At 48.6% G+C, this 25,902-nt stretch overlaps 1 protein-coding gene and 1 long non-coding RNA gene across 5 annotated transcripts in view; both read right to left on the reverse strand.

Moving 5' to 3' along the window:
- Positions 1–2,461: 2,461 nt before the first annotated feature.
- HCK (HCK proto-oncogene, Src family tyrosine kinase) overlaps positions 2,462–25,902 on the reverse strand; it is a 38,880-nt gene continuing 15,439 nt past the window's right edge. For 2 of the 4 annotated variants that reach the window (XM_027078626.1, XM_027078624.1), the window contains 11 exons: positions 24,028–24,070; positions 23,563–23,662; positions 22,640–22,738; positions 20,558–20,661; positions 17,822–17,971; positions 17,205–17,357; positions 15,378–15,557; positions 14,456–14,532; positions 9,628–9,781; positions 7,146–7,277; positions 2,462–2,995 (listed from right to left, as the gene is read on the reverse strand). In XM_027078626.1, coding sequence (XP_026934427.1) covers positions 2,793–2,995; positions 7,146–7,277; positions 9,628–9,781; positions 14,456–14,532; positions 15,378–15,557; positions 17,205–17,357; positions 17,822–17,971; positions 20,558–20,661; positions 22,640–22,738; positions 23,563–23,662; positions 24,028–24,070 — 1,395 coding nt within the window. In that variant the 3' untranslated portion in view covers positions 2,462–2,792. Of the gene's footprint in view, positions 2,996–7,145; positions 7,278–9,627; positions 9,782–14,455; positions 14,533–15,377; positions 15,558–17,204; positions 17,358–17,821; positions 17,972–20,557; positions 20,662–22,639; positions 22,739–23,562; positions 23,666–24,027; positions 24,071–25,902 lie in introns of all 4 variants that reach the window. The other 2 variants (XM_027078625.1, XM_027078623.1) reach the window with 1 other exon arrangement.
- Positions 18,526–20,551, reverse strand: LOC113605345 (uncharacterized). The gene is made up of 2 exons (XR_003427170.1): positions 19,632–20,551; positions 18,526–19,500 (listed from the first exon to the last, which is right to left on the reverse strand). It is a non-coding gene; the product is annotated as an uncharacterized LOC113605345 (long non-coding RNA).

Below are 25,902 nucleotides of genomic sequence, written 5' to 3' on the forward strand. Positions count from 1 at the left end.
TCCTTGTCAGCTTTTGGTTGTATCAGTGTTCTGAATTTTAACCATTCTGATAGGAGTGCAGTGGTATTGCATTGTTATTTTAATTTGCATTTTTCTAATGACACATGATGTTGAGCATCTTTCCATATACTTATTTTCCATCTGCATATCTTCTATTTGAGGTGTCCATGTGTTTTGCCCATTTTTTTTTTTTTTTGCGGTACGCGAGCCTCTCACGGTTGTGGCTTCTCCTGTTGCAGAGCACAGGCTCCGGACGCGCAGGCTCAGCGGCCATGGCTCACGGGCCCAGCCGCTCCGTGGCACGTGGGACCTTCCCGGACCGGGGCACGAACCCGTGTCCCCTGCATCGGCAGGCGGACTCTCAACCACTGCGCCACCAGGGAAGCCCAGTTTTGCCCATTTTTTAAAGTGAATTGCTTTCTTATTGTTGAGTTTTAAGACTTTGTGTATTTGGGATATCAGTCCTTTGTCAGATACATGTTTTGCAGTATTTTCTCCCAGATTGGAGCTTGTATTTTCATTTTCTTAAATGTCTTAGAGCAGAGTTTTAATTTTAATAAAGTCCAATTTATCAATGTTTTCTTTCACAGATCATACTTTTGATGTTGTACCTGTCCCCAGGATTCATCAGTCTTTCCTGTGACCAAAGGGATAAATCAGGGTGTAGGCTAATGGGGTTCAGAGGGCAGTGTAAACTGAAAGAGCAGGAGGGCAGGAATTGACCCTTTGATCTTGTCCATATAGGCTCCACCTTTTGAGATTATTTCTCAGTCATCTATTTCTATAATAATGCTACACAACAAAACACCCCCAGAACTCAAGGGCTTATCATAATAAGCATTTACTTCTCTCTCACATGTCCATGGGTTGGCTGGATTTCAGTTGATCAAGGCTGTGCTCAGCTGGGTTTAAATCCAAGCTGCAGGTTGGGTCCAGATCTGTTTCACATGTCACTTATCTTCCTTGGACCTTGTTCTTTTCAGGTCAAAAGACTGGAGGGCAAGCCCAGCCACACAAGCACATTTCTAGTCTTCGCTTGCATCATATCTGCTAACATTCCATTGGTGAAAGCAAGTCCGTGGCCGAGCTCAACATCAGTGGGGCAGGAAGTACACTCCTCCTATGGATAACTGAACAGCAATCTAATATGCCACAAATCATATATGCAGATTCCTATCACAGGACCCTGGGCTCTGCTTTCAGATATCCAAAGACACATTCCCAAACAAGAAAGCAAGAGAGAAATTCAGTTATAAACTAAGTCAGTTGAAACACTGCTAGCTTTATTTTCCACTGTTCTTATACCCAGTGCCTAAGGTTAGACCCTGTGCTACTCAAGGCTACAGAATCAAGTCAGTATAGCGTTCCATGGGACTCTGGCGGGTGCTTCACAGAAGGAGATAGATCCTTCAGGAGATACAAGAATACAGAAAGGTGTTATTTGCTCCCCACCCCACTGTCCACCTCTTCTCATCGCTCCCCCTACCACAAAGCTAACCAACAGTGACTTTCAACTGAGACAACATGCAGGAAGGCCCCACTGCCTCATCTTCTCGGCCTCCTTCCCACATCTGCCCCCACCCCCCTACCCTCCACTGAGAGCTTCCAACGCAGGGTACCAGATACCTCTCAGCAGCGATAGCCCAGCTGCCAGGGCTCCTGCAATGGTGGATACCATCTTAACAACCATGGTGGCTGCTTGGCCATGAGAAATGCAGGGGCTACAGGCAGCCCCCTATCCTGTGGGAGATCCAGACCCACCAACATGCATAGCAAAGTGGCTTGACAGGAGAGTCAGTGTCCCAGATCGTGAAAAATCATTCCTGTCATCCTGGCCGACCCAGCTTCTGGGAGACAAAAAACCATCCACTGTGATAGGTGAATAATGCTCCCCCTCAAAAAAAAAAAAAAAAAAAAAAAGATGTCCACGTCCTAATTCCTGGAACTTGTGAAGATGTTACCTTATGTGGCAAATGGGACTACAAATATGATTAAGGAACTGAAGATGGAAAAATTAGTCTGGATTATCCAGGTGGGTCCAATGTAATTACAGGGGTTCTTACAAGTAACAGAGGGAGGCAGGAGCCTCAGAGTCAGAGAAGGAGATATGATAACGGAAGCAGAATTTGGAGTGATGAACAGAAGGGAACCAGGAATGTGGACAGCTTCTAGAAGCTGGAAAAGACAAGTACACAATTGTCCCCCAGAACCCTGCCAACCCATCTCAGACTCTGACCTATGGAACTGCAAGACAATAAATTTGTTTTGTTTTAAGCCATCAAGTTTGTGCTAATTTGTTACAGAAGCCATAGGAAACTAACACAGCTAGCAAGTATTTGGGGGCAGTTAGAAAACTGTGAGCACTGAACCCCACTTCTCTTTGCCAGTCCTTCCCCCTTTGACTTGACATCCAGCAAAAGGCAAATGTTCAGAAATTGGCAGGACAAGACAAGTCAACCTGTTAGTAAAACCTTTAGCATTCAGATCTTTTATTTAAATATTTATTTCATTATTTTTAAAGTTCTCCATCCAAACCACAGCTGTAACTGGAATCCAGCTGTCCCAGGCAATAGAAATATCAACCGGGGGTGTCCTGAGATTGGCAGATTGTGGGTTGCTAGAGTCAAAAAGAGATTGTCCGGTCCAACCCACCCACTTGACAGATGAGGAATTGTGGCTGGAGAGAGGGTGGGTGTCTGGGAGTGGGAAAGGTGAGCGGGTGCTGGGCAGATGGTGCTGGAGCCCCTGCGCAGGCATGGCCTCAGTGCCTGGCCCTGCCTGGCCGCCCCCCGTCATGGCTGCTGTTGGTACTGGCCCTCGGTGGCCGTGTAGAAGTCATCCAGCACACTCTGGATGTATTCGAAGGTGGGCCGTTCCTCGGGGTGGTTCTTCCAGCAGCGAGTCATGATGTTGTAGAGCTCCTCGGGGCAGTGCTCTGGTCGAGGCATCCGGTACCCCCGCTCCAGTGCCCGGATCACCTCGGGGTTTGACATCCCTGAGAAGGAGCCATGGAATTGAAAAGGGAGGGATTGGGGTTGGGGTGGCAGACACCGTTGCCTCCCCAATAACCATCACTCCCCACCTCCCCATGGGAACTGAGCTCCTCCCACTGTGAAAGCCAGGTATCCCTTCTCCAGCCACCCCTGCAGCGAGGGCAGGGGCCTGGTGCACAGTTTGGGCCAATGGAGCTGATGGGGAGACTCCCAGGAAACTTTCAGGCAAGGTTTTTCTCCCTTATGAGAAAAGAGGCTTTGGAGGACACACCCTTCCTGCTTCCTTTGGATACTGACACAATGTGATCTTTGGAGCTGCAGCAGCCATCTGACCACATGGGGAAGACAGTCACAGAGGAACCAACCCAGAGTCCTGAGAGCATTTGAGCAACTGAACTGACCAGTCACCAGTGCCAGATTCCTTGCTCTGGGGAAAAATAACTTACCTATTGTTTCCACCACTCTTAGCCTGATAATTTGTTACTTGCAGCCTAATGCATCCTAATGGATACAGCATTCCATAACCCATTGCCTGGTTTTTATTGGTGTACCCTCAAGATAAAACAGGTAGCTAGACTCAGTGTCACCCTATGAGTGCGAACATTTCTTTTTTTTTTTTAGAAGATGTTGGGGGTAGGAGTTTATTAATTAATTAATTTATTTTTGCTGTGTTGGGTCTTCGTTTCTGTGCGAGGGCTTTCTCTAGTTGTGGCAAGCGGGGGCCACTCTTCGTCGCGGTGCGCGGGCCTCTCACTATCACGGCCTCTCTTGTTGCGCAGCACAGGCTCCAGATGCGCAGGCTCAGTAGTTGTGGCTCATGGGCCCAGTTGCTCCACGGCATGTGGGATCCTCCCAGACAAGGGCTCGAACCCGTGTCCCCTGCATTAGCAGGCAGATTCTCAACCACTGTGCCACCAGTGAAGCCCTGGGAACATTTCTTTGTTCAATTAAAGTTTATGTTAGTTATCCTCAAGAACAACCCTTTGAACATCTATGATCCCCAATTTTATATTACCAGTCTTGAACACCAAACATATTCATAGATCCAAGTGCTTCCTTGAACATCTTTACTTAGATGTCTACAAGTCACCTCAAATTTACCAGGGCTGAAACGGAATTCTTGAATTTCTATTCCCAGACCATCATGCACCCAGTTGCTCAATCAAAACAAGGAGACTCATCCTTGATTCTTTTCTCTCCCTCACCTTCCACATCAGTAAGTCACACCCTTTCTTCTTATAAAACACAGCACCAACTCATCAACTTATATCTGTTACGACTGTCACCACTGCCTGTGCCGTTGCTGCAGCTCCCACCATCTCCCCAGCCCCGATGCACTCTCCACACTAAACCAAAGCATCGCTTAAATGTGGAAATCAGATGATGCCACTTCCCTGCCTAGAATCCTCCAATAGCTTCTGTACACTTAGACTAACACCTATAGGCTTCACCATGACTACGGATCCTGCCTGACTGGGCCCCTGCCAACCCCCTCATGTACCGTCTGCTCTCATTCCTTGTCTCCAGCTACCTGGCTTCCTTGCTATTCTTCAGGCACACCGCAGGCCCTAAGAGCTGGCAGTACCTTCTACCTGGAATCCTTCCCCCAGATCTTCACTCAGCTGGCTTTCCGCTCAAATATGACCTGCTCTGACAGTGCTCCCTGTCCGCAGGAGGCCCATGTCACCCCCTCTCCCGAGCCCCTGCTTCATTTTCTTCTCTGCAGTGATCTCCACTGAGAGTGTGTGTCTGTTTAGTGTGTGTTCCTCCAGGCTAGAACGTGAGCTCCTGCTGAGCAGGGACCTTGTCTCTTACTGTATCCTTCATGCGCTGTATCCTTCATGCCTAACACACAGTAGGAATTTGGTAAATACTGATGAGTGAACCAAGTGTCTACACCTTTTATTTCTAATCTTCAAAACCACTTCTGCAAGGTAGTTGACATCATTACCTATAATTTTTACAGATGAAGAACTAGGGTAGAAGTCAAGTGGATTTCCCAAAGTGTAATAGTTGATGGGGACAGGATTAAAACTCAGGACTATTTACTTAAAAGGTCAGGGACACGGGCTTCCCTGGTGGCGCAGTGGTTGAGAGTCCGCCTGCCGATGCAGGGGACACGGGTTCATGCCCCGGTCCGGGAAGATCCCACGTGCCGCGGAGCAGCTGGGCCCGTGAGCCATGGCCGCTGAGTCTGCGCGTCGGGAGCCTGTGCTCCGCAACGGGAGAGGCCACAGCAGTGAGAGGCCCGCGTACCGCGAAAAAAAAAAAAAAAAGTCAGGGACTCTTTATATCCACCTTGCCTCTTCTCCCCAGTGTTCTGGCTACAGATACCCTAGGATACATCCCAACTGAAAAGGAACAGCGAACAACTTTATTTACTGAGTCCCCGGCAATCTACATGTCGGGTATATCTTTGTATACCCTATGGTCTACTCAGTGTAGGGTGCTGCCCATAGGCATGGGGATAAATTCATCCATTTGACGAATAGTTACTAGACACCCATTATGAGCCAAGCACAAATGTAGGCAGTGCAGATGCACCAGTGAGGAATACAGAAATGATTTCTGGCCTCACAGAGCTCAGAGTCTGATGGAGAAAATATCAAATGAATATATAGTTATCAGTGGTGATGAATGCTGTGAATGAAACAGTATAGGGTATTGTGAATGAGAATCACAGGGACATGTATGGTACTTTAGATCAGAGGTCCCCAACCACCGGGGCGTGGACCGGTACAGGAACTGGGCCGCACAGCAGGAGGTGAGCGGCGGGTGAGCAGGCGAAGCTTCATCTGCTGTCCCCCATCGCTCCCCATCCCTCGCGTTACCACCTGAAACACCCTCCCACCTCCATCCGTGGGAGAACTGTCTTCCGTGAAACCAGTCCCTGGTGCCAAAAAGGTTGCTGCTTTAGATGACTGGGCTGTGGGGTACAGCATGAAATGAAGCGGGAGAAGTAGGCAGGGGCTGGATCATGAAGGACCTGCAGGCCACAATTAGGAGTTGGGATTCTGTCCTAATTATGCTGGGAGGCCATTAAAAAGTTAGAGGTGGAGAAGGGAAAAGATCTGGTTCACAGTTTTAGAAAAATCCCTCTGGTCTCAGGTGGAGAAAGGCCTGTTAGAGAGATGGGAGACTGATTAGGAGGCCACTGCACCAGCGAGGTGAGGGAGGATGTTGGCCTGGTGTTGGTGGAGGCTGTGGAGTTAGAAGTGGGCCGACTTGGGGTGTTTTGGAGTCAAATGGCCAGAACCCTGTGACTTCTTGGATGTGGAAACGGATGAGAGAAGAGGAAGGGCCAAGCAGGCTCCCAGATTTCAGGCTTAAGAAACTGGATGGATAATGGAGGCTTTAACTGAGATGGGGCAGGCGAGGGGAAGTTGGGGGTGAGGGCCAGGAACTCAGTCCGACATAGAGAACAGACTGGTGGTTGCCAGGGGGGAAGGGGTTGGGGGAGGGATGGAGTGGGAGGTTGGGGTTAGCAGATGGACGCTTTTATATATAGAATGGATAAACAACAAGGTTCTACTGTACAGCACAGAGAACTATATTCAATATCCTATGGTAAAACATAATGGAAAAGAATATTAAAAAAAGAATGTATATAACTGAATCACTTTGCTGTATAGCAGAAATTAACACATTGCAAATCAACTATACTTCAATAAAAATATTGATAAAAATCGGGACTTCCCTGGTGGTCCAGTGGTAAAGAATCTACCTTCCAAGGGAGGGGACGTGGGTTTGATACCTGGTCAGGGAACTAAGATCTCACATGCAGTGGGGCAACTAAGCCTGTGTGCCACAACTACTGAGCTCATGTGCCTCAACTAGAGAGCCCCCGTGCCGCAAACTACAGAGCCCACGCGCTCTGGAGCCCACGTGCCACAACTAGAGAGGGAAAACCCGCAAGCCACAATTAGAGAGAAGCCCGCGCACCACAACGAAGAGCTCGCACACTGCAACGAATGATCCCACGTGCCTCAAAGAAGACCCGATGCAGCCAAAAAAAAAAAAAAAATTGATAACAATAAATAAACAAAATAACAAACAAACAAACAAAAACTTGGTCCGAATGGCCGCATTGACAAGAGAAGAGAGCCAGGCTGGGCCCTGGAAGCAGCCCCAAGCTGATGTTCTCTCTCCTACCTGGGTAAGGGATCCGGCCGTAGGTGACGATCTCCATCAGCAGGATACCAAAGGACCAGACGTCTGACTTGATGGTGAAGGAGCCAAAGTTGATGGCTTCAGGAGCTGTCCACTTGATGGGGAACTTGGCCCCTGTGGTTTGGACAGAGCAGAGTCAGGCTGAGTCTGGGGAGCAGTCAGGGCTGGGTCTCTGCTAACGCAAGGGAACAGGACAGCGGTACAGCTGCCAACGTCTGCCCCCTGCAGAACTGTGACTTCCCTCAATCTGGCCTCCGTGGAAGCAAGGAACATCCATCCTGAGGACAGATGGCTAAAGTGGGGAGGAGTGGGCCGAGGTGCCTGGGATGTGTCTGGGAACTCACTCTCTGGGGCCACCTCATTGATTCAGCTGATGTCCTGGTGAACTGCAACTCCTGAAGAGTGGAGTCCTAGAGGTCACAGGATCTTTGGGGACAGCAGAACTTCAAGGGACTTTGAGACCAGGTCACATCTGATGCCTCCGCCCCCTAACCCCCTGCAATGGGGAAAGGGAAGATTTTGGCTCTTGGCCTCTGAGGTTTCCCCCGTCACTTGGGTGTCTCCCCTTCTAGTCCTCCCCTCCTTGCCTCTGGTCTGGGATGGGTTTAGTTAACCTTTGGTTAGTGATTTCTATCATAATTCCACTGTGGTTGGGGAATGTGGTGTAAAGGATACATGTTCTTTGGAGTTTGTTGAGACCTGCTTTATGATTTAGTACATAGTCAAGTTCTGAAAATGCTCTATGTTTTTTCTTTTTTTCCCCAATCCCTTCCTTCCTTGGGATTGAGAGAGTTTTTTTTATTCCTGCTTATCCTCTCTTGGTTTAGAAATTATACACTCTATTCTTTTTTTTTTTGTGGTATGTGGGCCTCTCACTGTTGTGGCCTCTCCCGTTGCAGAGCACAGGCTCCGGACACACAGGCTCAGCGGCCATGGCTCACAGGCCCAGCTGCTCCACGGCACGTGCGATTGTCCCGGACCAGGGCACGAACCCGTGTCCCCTGCATCAGCAGGTGGACTCTCAACCACTGTGCCACCAGGGAAGCCCTACACTCTATTCTTTTAGTGGTTGCCCTAAGTTTAGATTTTTTTAATTGTGTCATAATAAACATGAAATAGAATGTACAAATCTTTCATACACAACTTGATGCATTTTATATATGTATATCCCTTTGTAATCACCACTCAGATCAAGATATAGAACACTTTCTCAGAAGTGTTCCCTCCGGCCCCCTCTCTGTCAATCCCCCCCCCCAATCCAGGTAGCTATTATTCTGATCTCTAACATCATAAATGAGTTTTGCCTGTTTTTTTTTGTTTGAGATACATTCACAGACCATATAATTCACCCACCTAAAGTATACAGTACAATGGTTCTTAGTATATTCACAAAGTTGTGTTTTAAAATATTTTCATCATACCCTCCAAAACCATAGCAGTCACTACTCATTTCTTGCCAGGTCCCCACTCCAGCCCTAGGCTGGAGTTAATCTACTTTCTGTCTGTAGATTTGCTTGTTCTGGGCATTTCATATAAATGGAATCATATAATATAGGTCTTCGTGTCTGGCTTCTTTCACTTAACATGATGTTTTCAAAGTTTATCCATGTTTAGGGTATATTAATACTTCATGCCTTTTTTATGGCCAAATGATATTCCATTGTATGTCTATATCCCATTTTGTGTATCAGTTGATGGACATTTGGGTTGCTTCCACTTTTGGGCTCTTAAGAATATTGCTGCTGTCAACCTTCACATATGTGTTTGCCTGATTCTGAATTTTATATAGATGCAACTATCCAGCATCTACTTTTTTGTCTGATTTCTTTTATTTCGATATTATGCCGTGATAGTCATCTACTTTTTTGCATGTGTCACTGGTTCGTAAGTTCTCATCGTTCCATAATATCATATTCTGTGAATAGACCCCAATTTAAAGATCATTCTACTATTTGTGGACATTTAGATGCTTCCCAGTTTTTTTTTGTTTTTTTTTTTTGCGGTATGCGGGCCTCTCACTGCTGTGGCCTCTCCCGTTGTGGAGCACAGGCTCCGGACGCGCAGGCTCAGCGGCCATGGCTCACGGGCCCAGCCGCTCCGCGGCATAGTGGGATCTTCCCGGACTGGGGCACGAACCTGCGTCCCCTGCATCGGCAGGCAGACTCTCAACCACTGCGCCACCAGGGAAGCCAGGTGCTTCCCAGTTTTTGTCGACTACACATAACGTTGCTCTTACCCTTAATTTCAACATGACTTGACTAACCCAATCTACAACTGATCACAGTCACTGGGGGAGAATCTGCAGACCAAGACACTATGTCCAGGAGTCCGTCCAGCTTAATAACTCACAGCTGATACTGGGACAGACCTTTGCATTTTTACCAATCACTTTCACGGGTCTTAACTCTCAACAGTCACGACCCACCCAAGTGGGCTCCACGGGGCCCTCGGCAGCATCTCCTACCTTCCCGAGCTGTGTACTCGTTGTCCTCTATGATCCGCGCCAGGCCGAAGTCAGCAATCTTGCACACCAGGGACGCAGACACCAAGATGTTGGCGGCTCGGAGGTCTCGGTGGATGTAGTTCCTCTGCTCGATGAAGGCCATGCCTTCTGCAATCTCCACCCAAAAGAGAGACACGCTTACCCTCGGATCTGGCCCAGCCCAAGGTGGGTCTCATCCAAAAGCAGAAGAGAAATGTCCAAGTGTGAGAAGGCTGGAAAATACGTGCGCCAGCTCCCTCTTTTTTTGTGGGAGCGTCCTGGGCTCAGGTTGGCATTTCTCTGTCTACCCAGCCAGACTGGGGGGATCCTCAGGGCCTGGGCCAGTTTGGGGCTTCTCTAGAGCTCCAAGACCTCCCAAGAACGCTTTGAGGAAAAAGTGTTATTTCTCCAGGGACCTACACACACACAAACCAATATACTTCGACGGGTTTTCATCCTCAACCCCACTTCTGGGAACAACCTAGGCTCACATAACATTCTGCTGTATCTCTTATGCCTCCTTCACCCCGAAGCCTGGGTAGGGAAAATTCCTTTATTCATTCAACAAATATCTACTGAGTGTCTCATGGGTGCCAGACATATTGCTTGAACAGGTGGGGAGCCAGGCAAGGTCCCTGCAGGTGGTAATAAGTACCATAAAGAAAGGATGAAGCAGGTAATAGGACACGAAGTGTAGAGGGCTGTTTTGGATTAGATGGTCAGGGAAGGCTGCTTTGATGAGGTGAAACTTTAGGAAAGATCTGAGTGATGATAAAAATGTGTCAAATAAGAGCATCACCATGAGCAAAGGTCCGGAAGTAGGAGTGAGCTTGGGTATTCATAGAACAGGTGGCTGAGCAGAAGTTGCCAGAGGGGAAGTTGGGGGAGTTGAGGTTGTTAGGGAGGCTGCTGATTGGGAAGAACCTTGTAGGTTAGGAGAGGCAGTTGGGTTGTAGTCTAAGCATAAAGGGAAGAAAGAAGTCTTAGAGCAGGAGAGTGACATGGTCTGATATATATTTTAATGTCATCATGGCTGCTGAGTGCATAATGGACTGTGTGGAGGATTCTTTTTTTTGTTTTGAATTTTATTTTATTTATTTTTTATACAGAAGGTTCTTATTAGTTATCCATTTTATACATATTAATGTATATATGTCAATCCCAACCTTGTGTGGAGGATTCTTATTCACGATGGGACCTTGGAAGCCTGACAGAAAGATGTGGGATTTTTCCTTAGAGACGTTTTCCACTTACAAGGGTTTGTGCATTAACCCTCAGAAACAGGCTTATGACTAACCCTCAGAAACTCAGAAAATAGCATTTATAGTTCATAAACTGGCCTTCAATGTCCTTGAGGCAGGCGTTATCACCATTTCTGTTGTACAGGGGAGGGACACATTTTCTAGATCACACCACCAGGGAGATTCTGACTCAAACCTGTCTGTGGATTTCCACTCCCCATACCCCAAGCTGCCTCTAGTTACTCAGAACCCCAGTGCTCTGGAGAACTGCAGCTGGGTGCAATCTGGTGAGATTATTTGGGGAGGTGGGACTTCTGACCAGACCACACCGAGACACAAGCCTGTTCAAAGTCTGAGGCAAGTGGATGGTGCACTTGTGGAAAATGGCCAGCAGGGAGCACCTGTGGCCATTGGAACTGAGGTCTGAGGCTCCAGTCTTTCCAACAAAGACGTGAGACTTTCTGATTTTGTTTGTGGTAAGGCGGAGTCTTGACCAGGGGGTGTGGAAAATTTATAAGGAGTTCCTCGACCAAACAGTTAACAACAGCTGTAACATTAACGGCGGATGTTGTAGCTTATTCATTAATCATAAGATAATACTTAACAAACTTAAATAGCATTTACTCTCTGCTTTGGGGGAGGTACTATTGATATCAGCACTATTTTACAGGTGAGAAAACTGAATCCTAGAGAAATAATTACCTGGCCCAAGTGGAGACCAGGACTGGAAATCTGACAGCCCTGCTCAGGGTCTGTGTCCATTACTCTACCTGAATGTTTGGCACAGAGCAGGCACTAATGCTGGTCGTTACCATTTTTCAGTACCCAGGGACAGACTCTCATGTTATGGATTTGTACATGAGCACATGAGCTCAGTGGGGCAGGTGGGACTAACCCCACTCAGGAGACAGCAGATGAGAATGCTTAGGTGACTCTGGGGTTGGAGCAGCTCAATTTGAGCCCCATATCTCTGTGACCTCCAAGCAAACTACTTTAACCCTCTGTGCCTCACTTTTCTTCTCTGTAAAATGGGGACAATAGAACCTTCTTCCAAGGGGTCGTGTGAGGATTAATACTCTAAGTCTACATCAGGGCTTAGAACAGAGTCTGGCATATAATTATTCACTTCAACGGTGGCTATAATGGTCCCTGTTGAGGAAAGTGGCCCTCAGAAAGGTTAAGCAATTTGCTCAAAGCTACACAGGCAGAGCTGGGGTCAATAGCAAAACTCTACGTGGTTCCTAAGCCCATGTGTATATAGTCGTTCTTCTCAAGGGTTTGTCAACTGAACAAATAGTGGATAGGTTGACTGGGTTCAGGGTTGGTCTACGAATTGGGGGTTAATGAGGTGGTGAGATTTCATGCCCACCAAGTGGGCTGCCATGATGTCAGGCGTTATTACTGGGTTTGCTTCTCAGAGTATCAGGGAATCACAGAACCAGCTGGAAGGGCCTGTAGGGATATCCCACCTCAGGGCTCTTCAAACTGAACCCAGTTGATACCTCAAGGTCATCTTGGGGTTGGAGGGAGAAAATAAAGGCCACCTGCTTCAATCAGAGCAGCTCTGTTTTGATCTATTTTAAAGTATTCAGCTGCTCTATAAGATTCATTTGACTAACCGAGTTATGGCTTAAAAAAAAAAAAAAAGAAAAAGCTTTCAAACTTGAAAACCACAGAGATGGTCCAATTCCCTCATTTGACAAATAGAGAGACCAAGACCCAGAGTGGATCTCAGGCTCCACAGCCAGTTGGTGACAGGGCTGGGCAGGCTCCACTGACTGCGCCCACCTGCCTCTCTAGACTGGAAGTGAAGATCAGGCCACCAGGTTGACTCCTTCCCGTCCCTGGGCTCTGAGGGTACCTCTGCTCCTTGATGCACAAGGGCCTGGAACCTCTTTCCCTCCTGTGGTTTCTATTTTCCTGTCTGTGCCATGAGGAGAGTGGTTCTTGCCCCAGTCCGTGAACCTCCACCCAGCAAGATTTCTGCCAGTTTGATGGTTATAATTTAGTAACAGGCCAGACTATTGTTTCCCCGGGGCAGCGCCCACTGAAGGGAAAATGCCAGGTCTTGATTTCCATAGGCCTCTGGCATTCCAGGCTCTGAAAGGTAAAGTCTTTTATTATACCTCTGCCCACCCCCCCAGGATTTGCCTACTCAAGTGAACTCTGCCTCAGGCATCTCCAGAAGGCCCAGCCCTAGGCCCAGGCGCCCCCGTCTCCCTTAACACCTTCCAGGCTGCGAGCCACACCCCCTTCATTTTTGCCAGGCCCAGCCTCCAACTGACCAGGCTGAGCTCTTGTTTTGCCCTTTGGGCTTTGGCACAGGCTGCTTCTTCTGCCTAGAATACCCTTCCCTCTCCTCTTCATCTGCCTAACTTCTACTCATCCTTCAGGGCTCAGCCTAGAGACCGCTTCCTCTGAGAAGCCTTCTCAGATTGCTCCTGGACTGGGCTAAGTGCTCCGGCCGTGTACTCCCATAGCAGACTTTTCCTCCCCTGTTTTCCCACAGATAGGACAGAATGAGAGGCTAGAAGTAAAAAGCACTCAGGCTGGGGGTGAGAAGAGCTGTAGAAAGTGAAGGGAAGATGAGAAAGAAAATGGGGTTTAAGAAGCGTTTGTGTGATTTACGGACATTTTAAATTTTGCTGGATACTGCATTCTTTTGGCACTGAGCCAGGACCACTTGGGTCCTGGCTCTCTAAGAGACTCAGTTGTTTAGTAAGTGTAAACCCTGGGAGGACAGCAATACTTTCCATTTTGTTCACTGCTGTATCCCCTAAAAGTAACATAGTAATTTAGGCAAGCTACTCCACCTCACTGGGCCTTAGTTTCCCCATCTGTACTTCACTTCATCTCTGTGCCTCAATTTCCTGTGCTGTAAAATGGAGTGACAATTACCTATCTGTGGCCGGACTATTACATCAGCGGCTTCCAGTGAACCATGCCTCCTGGGACTCATGGTGTAGTCCCTCCCACACTGACTGAGGGCTGGGCATGTGACTTGCTTTGGCCACGGGGACGTTAGTCAGCATGATGCAAGCAGAGCTTGCTCATTTACGGCTTGGTCCCTTAGAAGATTCCCTCTTGGAACCTCGCCGCCAGGATGTAAAGGAGCTCTGCTTGGCCTATTGAGTGACGTGGGGCCACTGGAGAGAGACTCGGAGGATGAGCCACCGTCTCGGACATTCTAGCCCCAGGCAAGCTCTCAGAAGAATGCATCCACAAGAGGAACCTCGGTTTCACCACGTGGAGCAGAAAAACCACCCAGCCGACCCCAGTCAACTCCACAGAATCATGGGAAATAATACGTTGCTGTTTCAGGCTACTAAGCTTTGGAGTGGTTGATCACAAAGGAATAGATAACAAAAATCTCACCCTAGAAGGTTGATGTGAGGACTACGTGAGTTAGTACATAGAAGGCACATAGAAAAAGCATACTTTAATCCTGAGCACTCAATAAATGTTAGCTATCATTACTGTTACTACTATAGTATGTGATCAATAAACATTTGTTGAAGAGGTAATTGCCTTCCTGTCGCCCTCCCCAGACTTCCCCATTAGACTCGCACCTGGGCTGAGAAGTCGATGAGTCTTGGCAACGGCTGCTTACTGCCTTCTTCACTCTTCAGGAAGTCCAGCAGGCTGCCTGTGTCGGGGAGGGTGAAGCAACATTTACTACTCTCAGGACTTCAGCGTGTGCTTAAGATCGTTCCTAGTAATGGATTTAAATAAAAGTATTTACCGCTCCTTGTGTTTGAGAAACAGAATTGGGGCGTTTGGAAAACGACTTTGTGATTGCCAGACTCGTCCCTTGACTGAGACAGCTTTCTGAGCCTGGATGACTGGGGGCATGGTTTTATAAGGCAGGCATAATTGTGTGTTTAGAAAATGATAAAAGCTTTGAGATGTTGAATCACTCTAAATGGAGGTCATGTGAGATGTTTCTGTGTATAGAGAAATGGGCAGGGATTGAAAATGATTGGTAAGTGGTGGTCTAAAAACAGATCCCTGAGACGTCCTGAATTGTGTGTAGGCAGGGTGGGGGCAGCCTGGAACGGATGCTTTGTCAACTCTTAAGGTTGACAAAGGTCTTAATGCTTTGACTCTCTTTTCTGGAGCATTGGTCCAGCTAGGGAAGGTGGCTGATGGTGGGGGGTGGGGGGGTGGTTTAGGGAGTCACCCCAGGCTCTAGGGCTCACAGTGAGCCCCTAGAAGCCTCTTCTCCTATCACCCAGGGGGATTCTGGCCCCACCCGCTCTCCCAGGGGCCCATGTGCTCCCCTTCTCCTGGCAACCCCCTAACATGATTTCACCCCCTCAAACAGGAGGGTGGGGTAGGTGGATATGAAGATGATCAGTGAGCTCGTGTCAGAAGAGCTCCTGGTCAGACTGGGGAAATCTTGAAGGCAAGAACCGTGACAGAGTCACCGTTGACTCTGCAATTGACCGGGAGGAGCCACAGCCTGCATCCCCCGCTCCCAGCATGTGGCACCTTTGGCCATGAACTCTGTGATGATGTAGATGGGCTCCTCTGTGACCACGGCATGCAGCTTCACCAGCTTGTCGTGCTGCAGAGTTTTCATCAGGTTGGCTTCTGCCAGGAACGCGTCCACAGACATGCTCCCGGGCTTCATCGTCTTCACGGCCACCTTGGTGTGCTTGTTGTAGGTGGCTGGAGTGGGACAGGGAGCAGGAAAGGTGGTCAGGACCCACTGCTCTTTCCCCACAGTTCTGGAAGACCCGGGTGCAGACCTGCCTCCTCCAGGATGCCTTCCCTGCCCATCTCAGCCCTTAGAGAGAGAAGGGGAGACATGGGCTTTGGCCTTAGACAGATGTGGGTTGGAGGGCCGGTTTACCGCTTCCTAGCTGTGTGCCCTTGGGCAAGTCACTCAACCTCTTTGAACTGTGGTTTCCTCATCTGCAAAGGCTCTTTCAGGGATTAAAGAATAACCTTAAAACATCACTCAGATTATGTCACTCCCTCACACACCTACCTTTGTTTTGTCAGACATTCATACACATACTATCTTTGCTTAAAATGGTTTATTTAATCTTAACACTGCTCTCAAAATAAATACCAGTTTCATCATGGTCCATAAGGCCCTGCATGATCTGGCCTTGCCCACCTTGCCTCATCATCCACCAACACCCCCCTTACCTTTTGTGCACCAATCAGCCTGCGTATCCTTCAGTCCCCCAAGCAGCCAACTCCCCTTCCCACCACAGGGACTTTGCACATGCTGTTCCCTCACCTCACCCTACTCCTTCCCTGCTTCATCTTGTTGCTCTTGTAAATCTCGTTGTTGCTTGTGTTTCCATGTGTGCCTTGGCTGCCAGGAAGCTCTAATCCAGAGTTGAGGTCTTCCTGTAGTAAGAGTCTAAGGCCTCATATAATATTTTTTGTTTTCCAACCTCATCAGCCCAATCTGTCTTACCTTCCTCTCCATACTCTCTCTGCCACATTCTCTTATTCAGTGCCTGGCACATAGTAGGCTCTCAATAAATATAGTTAAAATAGGTGGATTTTAACCTTATTTTTTTCTGGCTGAATTGTTTGCATATCTGTAAGTTGTCTTCACTCCCATTTGGAATGTGGTGGAGTATAAACACAATGGGGGGCGCCAGGCACTGGGCCAGGCATCGTGTCTAACCCACAGTCCTGCAAAGCAGGCTTTGCTATTCTTAGGTTATTAGAGGCAGGACAGCAGGGGTGGAATATGACTTTTTGGTGCTCCACAATGCCCTAGCATGGCGCTGGGCACACGGCAGGTGCTCAGAACAGCTTGTTCGTCAGCTGCCAGCACTGAACTCACCTGGAAATCTCCAGTTATACTTACCCTTTTTTTTTTTTTTGCCATGCTGCATGGCATGTGGGATCTTAGTTCCCCAACCGGGGATCGAAACCCGTACCCCCTGCATTGGAAGCACAGAGTCTTAACCACTGGACCACCAGGGAAGTCCTATATTCTTTCCCATTCTTAATTCTCATCATCCTAAGAGATGTTCAGGTTATGTCAACACCCTACTAATAGACTGTCCCAGCTCCATATGAGGGAGCAGATTCCTCATCTAGGACTCCTACTTCCCAGAAGAAAGTGTTTGACCCCAACAGGCCTGGCCTCAAAGGCAAATCAGTGTTTGCATGGCAGGACAATTTGGTTTGCTATCAGAAAGGAACTGAAGAATTGCTCCTTTATGGTTATTATTCAAATCTCCCCTCTGCCCTGGGTGGCATTCCCACTTTGCCTCAGGCTGTTCCTGAAAGCAAGGACCTCCCTCTCCCCTCCTTCCCCTCCCCACTCTGGCCCTGGGTCCTTACCCATCCAGACTTCCCCAAACTGCCCAGCTCCAAGTCTCTTCTCCAGCCTGAGGGACTCCCGGGGGATCTCCCAGGCATCTTTCTCCCAAGGCTTCTGGGGTTTGGAGGACATGCAGGGCACTGTCAGCTTCTGGCAGAGTCCGTCGCTCCCCTCTGGAATAGAGCCCCTGATCAGCTGAGGGCAGCCAGCTCCAGGCCAGCCACAGGCTTCCCCTTGGGGGCTGCCCCACCTGGTCCACTGTATCTGGCCCGTGTTCCAAAGGGTCGCCCTATCAGGGACATCCCCAAGAGAACAGAGCATGACGAGATGTCACCTCTGTCCTCCTGCTCAAAAGGCCTTCAGGAGACTCCGAAGCAACTATTTGTCTGGGGAGGAAGCATCATCAGGCCTCAGAGGCTGCAGTGCACACTTGACCAGGATTCCGGGGAAACAGACCCACCCACTTGGGCCCCCGGTTGGAAGGCAGCCCCAGTAGGACTTACTCTTTTTTGTTTGTTTGGCTGCGTCCCACAGCATGTGGGATCTTAGTTTCCTGATCAGGGATTGAACCTGCACCCCCTGTATTAAAAGCGCGGAGTCTTAACCACTGGATCGCCAGGGAACTCCCAGGACTCACTCTTGTAGTGGGCCACCAGCTCCTGCAGGCTGCCGAAGGTGCTCCGGGGGGAGATGTAGAAGCCCCCATTGTCCAGCGTCCGGATCTTATAATGTTTCACTGTGTCCCCGTGCTGGGGGTCGTAGTCTCGCACGGACAAAGAGTAGCTCCCTGCGTGGGCCAGAGAGAAACCCCTCAGGAGTGGACTCTCGGAGGCCTGCCACCTTGTGTCAGCAACCTGACACTCTGTGAGGCCACTACTGGCACCGTCCTGGCACCTGCTCAGTGGAGTACAGGGTAGGAGTGGGCTGTGGAGTCAGGCTTCCTGGGTGCTTCTCAGGCTGCTCCACGTCCAGCTGTGAGACCTTGGACAAGTGACCACGTCACTTCTCTGGGCCTCAGTTTTCTCATCTGTAAAATGGGATTGGTCATACCTCCTCACCCCCATCCCATTGCCTGATGGTTAAAAGAAGTAATGCTTGTACTCAGGATGTAAACACTCATTAAATGTTGGCTGTCATCATCTTCATTATTATCTCTTTTTCTTCCTATCATCTATCTATCAATCACAAAAGCCAAGATACCACACCAGTTTGGTAGAAACGCTATTTAGAAACAAACAAGCAAAAAGATAAAACAAACACAAAAATATCCAGTTCAATTATTACAGTACAAACATTGAAATGTAAGTGTAAACATTAAATGCTGTGGCAGGCTGAGTAACAGCTCCCAAGATGTCCGTGTTCTAATCCCTGACAGCTGTACATATATTACCTTACATGGTAAAAGGGGTTTTGCAGATGTGATTCAGTTAAGGATCTGGAGATAGGGAAATCATCCTGGATTATCCAGGTAGGCCCAGTGTAATCCCAAGGGTCCTTATAAGAGGAAGTAAGAAGGTCAAAGTAGGATATATGAAGATGGAAAGTTGAGGTTGGAGAGATGTGAGAAAGGGGCTATGAGGCAAGGAATGCTGGTGGCCTCTAGAAGCTGAAAAAGGCAAAGAAACAGATTCTTTTGTGAAGCCTCCAGAAGGGACCAGTCCTGCGGACACTTTAACTTGAGCCCAGTGAGACTGATTTCAGAATTCTGACCCCCAGAACTGTAACACCATAAATTTATCTCGCTTTAAGCCACTAAGCTTGTGGTAATTTGTTACAACAGCAATAGGAACCTAATACACATGGCATCACATAGACCAGAAACACACACGTCTTTCAGTCCACGGCCACGGTTCTGCCATTTGTGAGCTGAGTGTCCTTGGGCAAGTTATCAGCCTCTCTGTCTCTCAGTTTTCTCTACCACAGTAGCACCATGTCATAGGATTTGGGGGAGGTTTAAACTGTTGCATGAATAACAGCTGATCATACATGCTAGCCACTAAGAACCTTGTCTGAATAAAAAATGAACGAAAGAAAAAATGAATGAATAGGAATAATATTCATTACAATGAATTATAGTTATATGTATTATGATAAATGATATTATTCACTATAGTGAATGAATAACCCCACAAGGTAGAGGTTCTTCACACCACAATGTTATAGATGAGGAGACTGAGGTCCAGGGAGGTGAAGTAACTCACCCACAGTCACACAGCTTGTAAGTAGCAGAGCTGGGAGTCAAACCCAGGCAGCAGGCTCTGGGACCCCCACTCTTAGCCACTCTGCCCAGTCAAGGTGAGGCTGGTTTGGCCGATGCTGGGTGGGGAGAAGCAGAATCCAAGAAGAAGCAGGATAGGATTTGGGGCACTTGTGCTGCAAGTTTTATTAACTCGGCGAACCCGCCTATGCCCCCACCTCTGAGGGCTGTGACAGTGGCCCAAGCTCACCTTCCTGCCCCGTAGGTCTGCCCCTGTGTGCAGGATGGCCCAGCGGGAGAAGAGAAGCCGAGGGCTGTGTACGGCTTTACCTTTTTGTCCATTTCTTTTCCTCTGGGGGCTGAAAAGGGGCTTTTGGGTGGGAGGAAATAAAGCCTAAATATTCACTGACCCAAAACACTGATTTTGAGTGGTGTTCTAGCCACATTCAGGCTTCCCCAGTTCAGATACCTGGGGAGTGAGTAGAAGGTCACACAGATGCCTTCGATTGTTGGCCCCAAAACTGTTTGCCCAGGGTACTGTGAGGTCACACTTTACGCAATTTACTGATTTCTTTGAACCAAGCAGTCTTGAGACTAAACACCGTAGTAAAGGTCCACTCTGTGTGTGAAATCCGAAATCACGAGACTCCTACTTGCATTCATTCCTTTGGGAAAACTGGCCTCAGTTGATGTCAGTTTGAGTTACGCACTGTTTTGGGGCACTGCTCTTGCCTCCTGTGCGACGACCTGGCACAAAGCCACCCTCACAGCACAGAAATTTCAGGAAGCAGGCCTCCAACATCAAAACTTCCAAATACCTCAAAGGAGCTATTTTAAGCAGGGTCCCAGCGAAGGCCCTCCTTTGGGAGGAGGCCACCCATTTTCGTATGGAGAGAGGGAAGAGCCAGGTCTAGGGACAAGATATATTTTGATGGATATTTAAAAGAATACAAGCAGGATGTTGTTTTTAGGGGCGGTCACTGCCTCCTACTTCCATTGGCCTAAGCCGGCAGCTCTGGGGGCTGAGAAGGCCCAAACTACGCTTGAGCAAAGGGCAGGAGGAAGCTTGGAAGCCGCGGTGGGCTGGTGAGTTGTTCAGGCCCCCATCCCCCAGGGCATTCCCCGTGGGGTAGGGGTGGGTGGGCAGGGACACAGGGCTGGGAGGGCCCGCATCACCTTTGGTGGTCTCGCTGTCCCGCATCATGAAGGAGCCCAGCACATTGCCAGGGGCCAGGAGTTGGCGCTCTGCATCCTTCCGGCTGATGCCCTTGAAGAACCACCTGGAGGGGAGGGGGGTGCAGCGTGTGAACCCGTGGCGGACAGTCCTGGCTGGCTCTCAGCGCTCTTGCCCGGCACCAGGACTCTGAGGGCCAGGCTTCCTGCGGGATCAATTTTACTCAGATTCTTTTGGGGAAAACAACCATTCTTTTAATATTTTAACATTAAAACAGACATTTTACCAAACTGGTGAATCCAGTTTGCTGAGGCTGAAACTTATGCAATTTGGGGAGCTTTCTTCAAGAAAAGTAACACAGCGTTACAAATACAAAATGCTCGTGGTCATTCCAGCACCACCCAACGGGAGGGATAAGGTGATGAACAGAAAGATTGGGTGGAAAAATACAGCGGTCTTAACAAACTGCGGTCAAAAATCTTACTTCTCCAAATTTCACAAGAACATTTGACCATCTTTTCAGGGTCTTGGAGGCCCACGTGAGTGAGGGCTGAGCTCTGTTACTGCCACAGTTCATCCTCCTCTGTGGATACAGAGTGAATATAAAGTCGGCATGCATTTCTAAGATAAAAGGCGAGATTTCAAATGATTCTCTACTTGGGACCATATCCTTGGACCTTTTCTTCATACTCCCTGGATGTTTGGGATCTTGGGTGGAAAAATTCAAGCAGCAGCAAACAAACCCGTTCCCTGAGGAGTAGTTCATGGGCTGTGATGGAAAAACCTCAGACCAGAGGTCAGCTGGCCTTGACCCTGCCACAAATCTGCTGTGTGATTTTGAGCATGTCGCTTTCCCTCTCTGGACTCCTGTCTCCTCTGCTATCAACTGGGGAGACAGACAGCTGACATTCCTCAAGTTCTTGTTACCCACCCAACAACTCTGTGGAATCATTGCCTTTATTATCCCCACTTTATAGATGAGGAAACTGAGGAACAGAGAAAGCAAGTAACTTGCCTGGCGTCATAGAGCTAGGAAGTGGTGGGGGCAGGATTCAAAGCCAGGCAGTCTAACTCCAGAGCCCAAGGTCTTAGTCACCATTCTACACCTCCCACTTGCCTTCTTTGCTCTCATTTGGTAAAGTAATTCATGCCATGGTAAAATGTTCAAGCAATGTTAAAGGGTACAGAGTAAGAGCGATCTCCCTGGCAATTCCATCCCTAGGAAGTTATCCCACCGATCTTGCACAGGAGGAAGTGACATATACGCAAGGAGATTCACCGCAGCACAAGACTGGAAGCAGCTTAAGTGACCGCTGGCAGGGGATAGTGGGGCATCTACGTGACAGACACTGCAGCTGTGAAAAGGAGGATACGGTAGGTGCTGCACGGAAGAGCTGAACAAAAGGAGTAGAACAGTGTGCGTTCAATCTGCCACTTGTGTAAAATGGAGGGAGATATATGTATTTTCTTAATCAAGTATAAAGCATTTGGGAGGATGTACAAGAAACTGGTTGCTTCTGGAAGGGAAGTAGCTGGGTGGGGATAGGGTGGGAAGAACACTTTTCACTCTTTATCCTAGGTCCTTCTGCACCATTTGCATTTTGAAACATTTGAAAATATTGCCTATTTCAAGGCAGATGAGGAAATAAGATCTCATCCCACGCTGATTCCAGTGCCCCAGCTGCCCTCCCCAGAGGCAGCCTCTGTGAGCAGTTTCTTGATGCAGACACAAGAACCCAGGAGTGTAAGACTCACATAGGTATTTAGGTCAGTGGTTCTCAAGGTGCGGGAGGCAGACAGCGAACCCGTGAACAACCAAGGAAACAAGATCATTTTTGCTAGTGAGAAGTGTCTAGAAGGGAGTAAAATGGGTTTCCATGAGAGAGAGAGAATCTCAGAGGGGACCTGCTTGAGACCGGGAAGGCCTCTCTGAGACTGGAAAGATGAGAAGGAACCAGCCAGGCAAAGAGCCCTAGGAAGAGTGTGCCAGGCAGGGGAGACAGTGAGTGCAAAGGCCCTGAGGCAGGAGCAAGGCTGGCTCTGTTCATGCTTCCTTCTGGAGGGCGGGGAAATAGAATACTCACTCTTCTGTCTCCAGAGAGTTGACTCGGGCAACGTAGTTGCTTGGGATGTAGCCCTCTTTCCGGGTAGCCAGGGATCGTGCTCTCCACCACTCCCCAGATCTGAGGGACAGGAGGAAGCAAAGGGGTCAGAGGGCAGGAGGACCACTCCTGGTCCTCTTGGGCCCCCCAGCCTTGGCCTGGAATACCCCCAACACCAGGAAGCTGGTAGGGTGAAGGGCAGGGCCACTACTGTCTCCGCTTCCAGCCTTCACCCCGTTAAGGTAAATACCTTTACAACAATCCCCACTGTGCCTCTGAAGGTCTGCCCAGGGCTAGAATCAAGCCCTGTACCTGCATTCAGAGTCCTAGGTTTGTGGCCTCACTCTTATTCCCTGGACTTGTGGCCTTGGCCTTATTAGCCATATGTAAGGTGGGGCCCTATGCCCGTGGCAGGCTCACAGTGGCTCGTTGGGGCTGAGAGCCAGAAGGAGTGGGCTCAGGAGTCTGTCCAAGCACAACCACTCCCATCCTTGGGCCCCAGGACATACTAGACACTACATCCACTGATGGTGAAGATGGTAGGAGATTGGAGGTAGCAAGCTCAGAGATCCATGGATTTCTGAATGCAAAGTCACCTCAGCAGGGTCTGGTCCATAGGTAAGGCTGCAGCTTAATCATAGGAATCCAAGGAAGGCTTCCCTGAGAAAGCACTTTCTACTGTCCATCCTTGCCTGGATGTGCCATTAGCAAGTATGCAAGCCCCTTTACTGCGGCTGTAAGCCAGGTTAACAGCAAACTCTTCTTCCTTTATTACGATCAGGTTCTCATCAGTCATTTACACCCTCGTGTAATATAGTTTATCAGGTCCTTTACTGAAGCACAAGAGAGCAAAACTGAGTATTGGAGATAGGTATGTCTTAGAGGGGAGTGGAATGGGGACTCACTCTTCCAGGACCACCATCTCGTCCCCCTTCTGGAAACTGAGGTCTTCATGGTGAATGGCCTCATAATCATACAAGGCAACCACAATGATCTCCTCAGAACCTGCTGGGAAGAGAGACATGTGGGATGGTGAGGCTTTATCTGAGCACACCCACAGTCCTGGGTGTTTCCCACCCCAACACCTGGCACCCAGCCCTGGACCCCTTGATGTGTCTGTCTCGTGATATAAGTAAGCATCTTGCCATGCCAGCTGCGATTCTTGAGTTTAAAGCTAACGGAGTTTTGTTCATGTTATGAAACAACATTATAGAAAAACAATAGCTTGTACTAAGTACTTTGGGGGAAATTTATGGGATTTTCAAGAGTGGTTTTGACTGTTTGGGATTTTTGCCTCAAGCTCTGACTGAGAACCTAACCTAATCCACTACATAACATGACTCCACTACACGTGCTTGCCAGCTACTTACCCTCTCTGGACCCTGGTGGGTTGCCGTTGCTACTGTCAGGCCACTGTGGGGAAGAAATGGGAGAAGGGGATGAATCCAATAGTGTGTGTGTAGCCATGGAGGGTCTGTGTCAAAAAGGATATCCCAGCCCCGTGAGTCATGGGAGGAGGCCCAGAGAGGGCTGGGAAGTGCCCAAGGTAACACAGCACATTAGGGGCACAGCCAGCACAAGGATGCAGGTCTCTTGGGTTGTAGGCTCTGCCTTCAGCCTTGGACATACTCGGGGACATACTTGTGCCTTCCCCTCGACATACAGTGAGGGGCTTGGTCCAGATCAGTGTTTTCCAAGCTATGTTTGAAGAAACCCTAGGTCTACCAACGTGGCCCATGAATAAAGGCTCCACTATGTATGTGAAACAACATAAGTGTCTGTCCAAAGGGGAATTGGTTCCTACACTGTGGTGCTCTAAGCAGCCCTTATAAAAGGAAGGCCGCTTCCTTCCTGACACAATGAGACCTCAAAGATATATTGTTGAGCAAACAAAGCTAGTTCTTCAGAATGGTAAATATGATACATTGGTATAAAACACATACTCAAACATCCTAAACACTTGCTGTGGACACATACTGTACACATGTGAGTGTAAATTCATGGAAAAAGGTTTGCAAGGTTCCATGCCAAACTGACAACAGCTGATACCTCTGAGGTAGGGTGTGGGGCATTGGTCAGCAGAGACTGTAGCTTTCACTGAAATCTGTGATTTTTATCTTCAAGGAGAATGAATTTGTGTGTTACACACATAAGTAAACATTAATTTAAAGAAATAGGTTTGGGAAACACTAAGAAGTATATCCTTTTTGGGGAGAGTCACAAAGCCCATTACAAAGATTTATAAAGGCTCTGAGTCCTACAGGGAAGGAGTGTTTGGCCCAGTGTTTTGCAAACTGATATGACCTGGGAACCCTTTGTCAGTTACTAACTTACTGCTGAACCAGTGCTCTGAATGAGGGGAACAGTGAATGGCTGATAATAGCGTCCCTTAAACCTGATGCTCAGAGAGAACAGCCGGAAACTGGTGGGAGAAAATCCTCTGCTTCCCTCTGCTGACAAGCCAGAAGGCCTCAGAGAACCTGAGAACCTGGAGCCCTGGCCACAGAAAGGGCCCCGGGACACGCAGGCCAGGTGAGAAGCAGACCTGGGAGTGACTTAGGGTTTAGGATGTCAGCTCAGGATCTCGTGTAACCTCAGGCTGTATTAATAGATGTCAAGTGTCAGAAGGAGGGAGGTGAATATTCCAGTCTTCTCCCATTTCCATGTGTTTGGGGCAGGACTAAGGGGCAGGTGTGTGATCCAGGAGTAAGGGTTATGGGGTAATATGCCTCCCTTCAATACAAGGAAGAACCTTCTAAGGGGCACCAGGAAAGAGTGCACCCCTGCCTCTGCAGGCAGCGAGCAGAGGCTGTCCTTCCTGGACAGCCTCAGGTAAGGGGATGGACGAAAGGATCCTATAGGAGAGAGAACCTAGCCTTGAGTTTAGGAAGACCCAGCTCTGCTGCTTCCCAGCGGTATGAGCCCAGGGGAGCCATTTAACCTCTTTGAGCCTCAGTCAGCCTGGCTGTAAAGTAAAGTAACTCCAGCCTCAGTTTTTGGTGAGGATTAATGAACAGAAATACCTCACTCCAGTGCCCGGAACATAGTAGGTTTTCAAAGAACAGTAATGATTATTACAACTGTTATTGCTGCTCTTAGTACTGTTGTCCCTTTACTAGTACGATTATTGTAATCACTACTATTGCTACTGCTACGGCTCTTCTGACTATCACAACTACCATTACTAGTGGGGCTACTTCTGTGGCAACTACTGCTCCCAGGACCCCCACTATTGCCACCACGAC

This window comes from Aethalodelphis obliquidens, unplaced genomic scaffold (assembly GCF_003676395.1).
Source record: "Aethalodelphis obliquidens isolate GAN/ISIS:26980383/991018 unplaced genomic scaffold, ASM367639v1 scaffold42, whole genome shotgun sequence".
Classification (NCBI taxonomy): domain Eukaryota; kingdom Metazoa; phylum Chordata; class Mammalia; order Artiodactyla; family Delphinidae; genus Aethalodelphis; species Aethalodelphis obliquidens.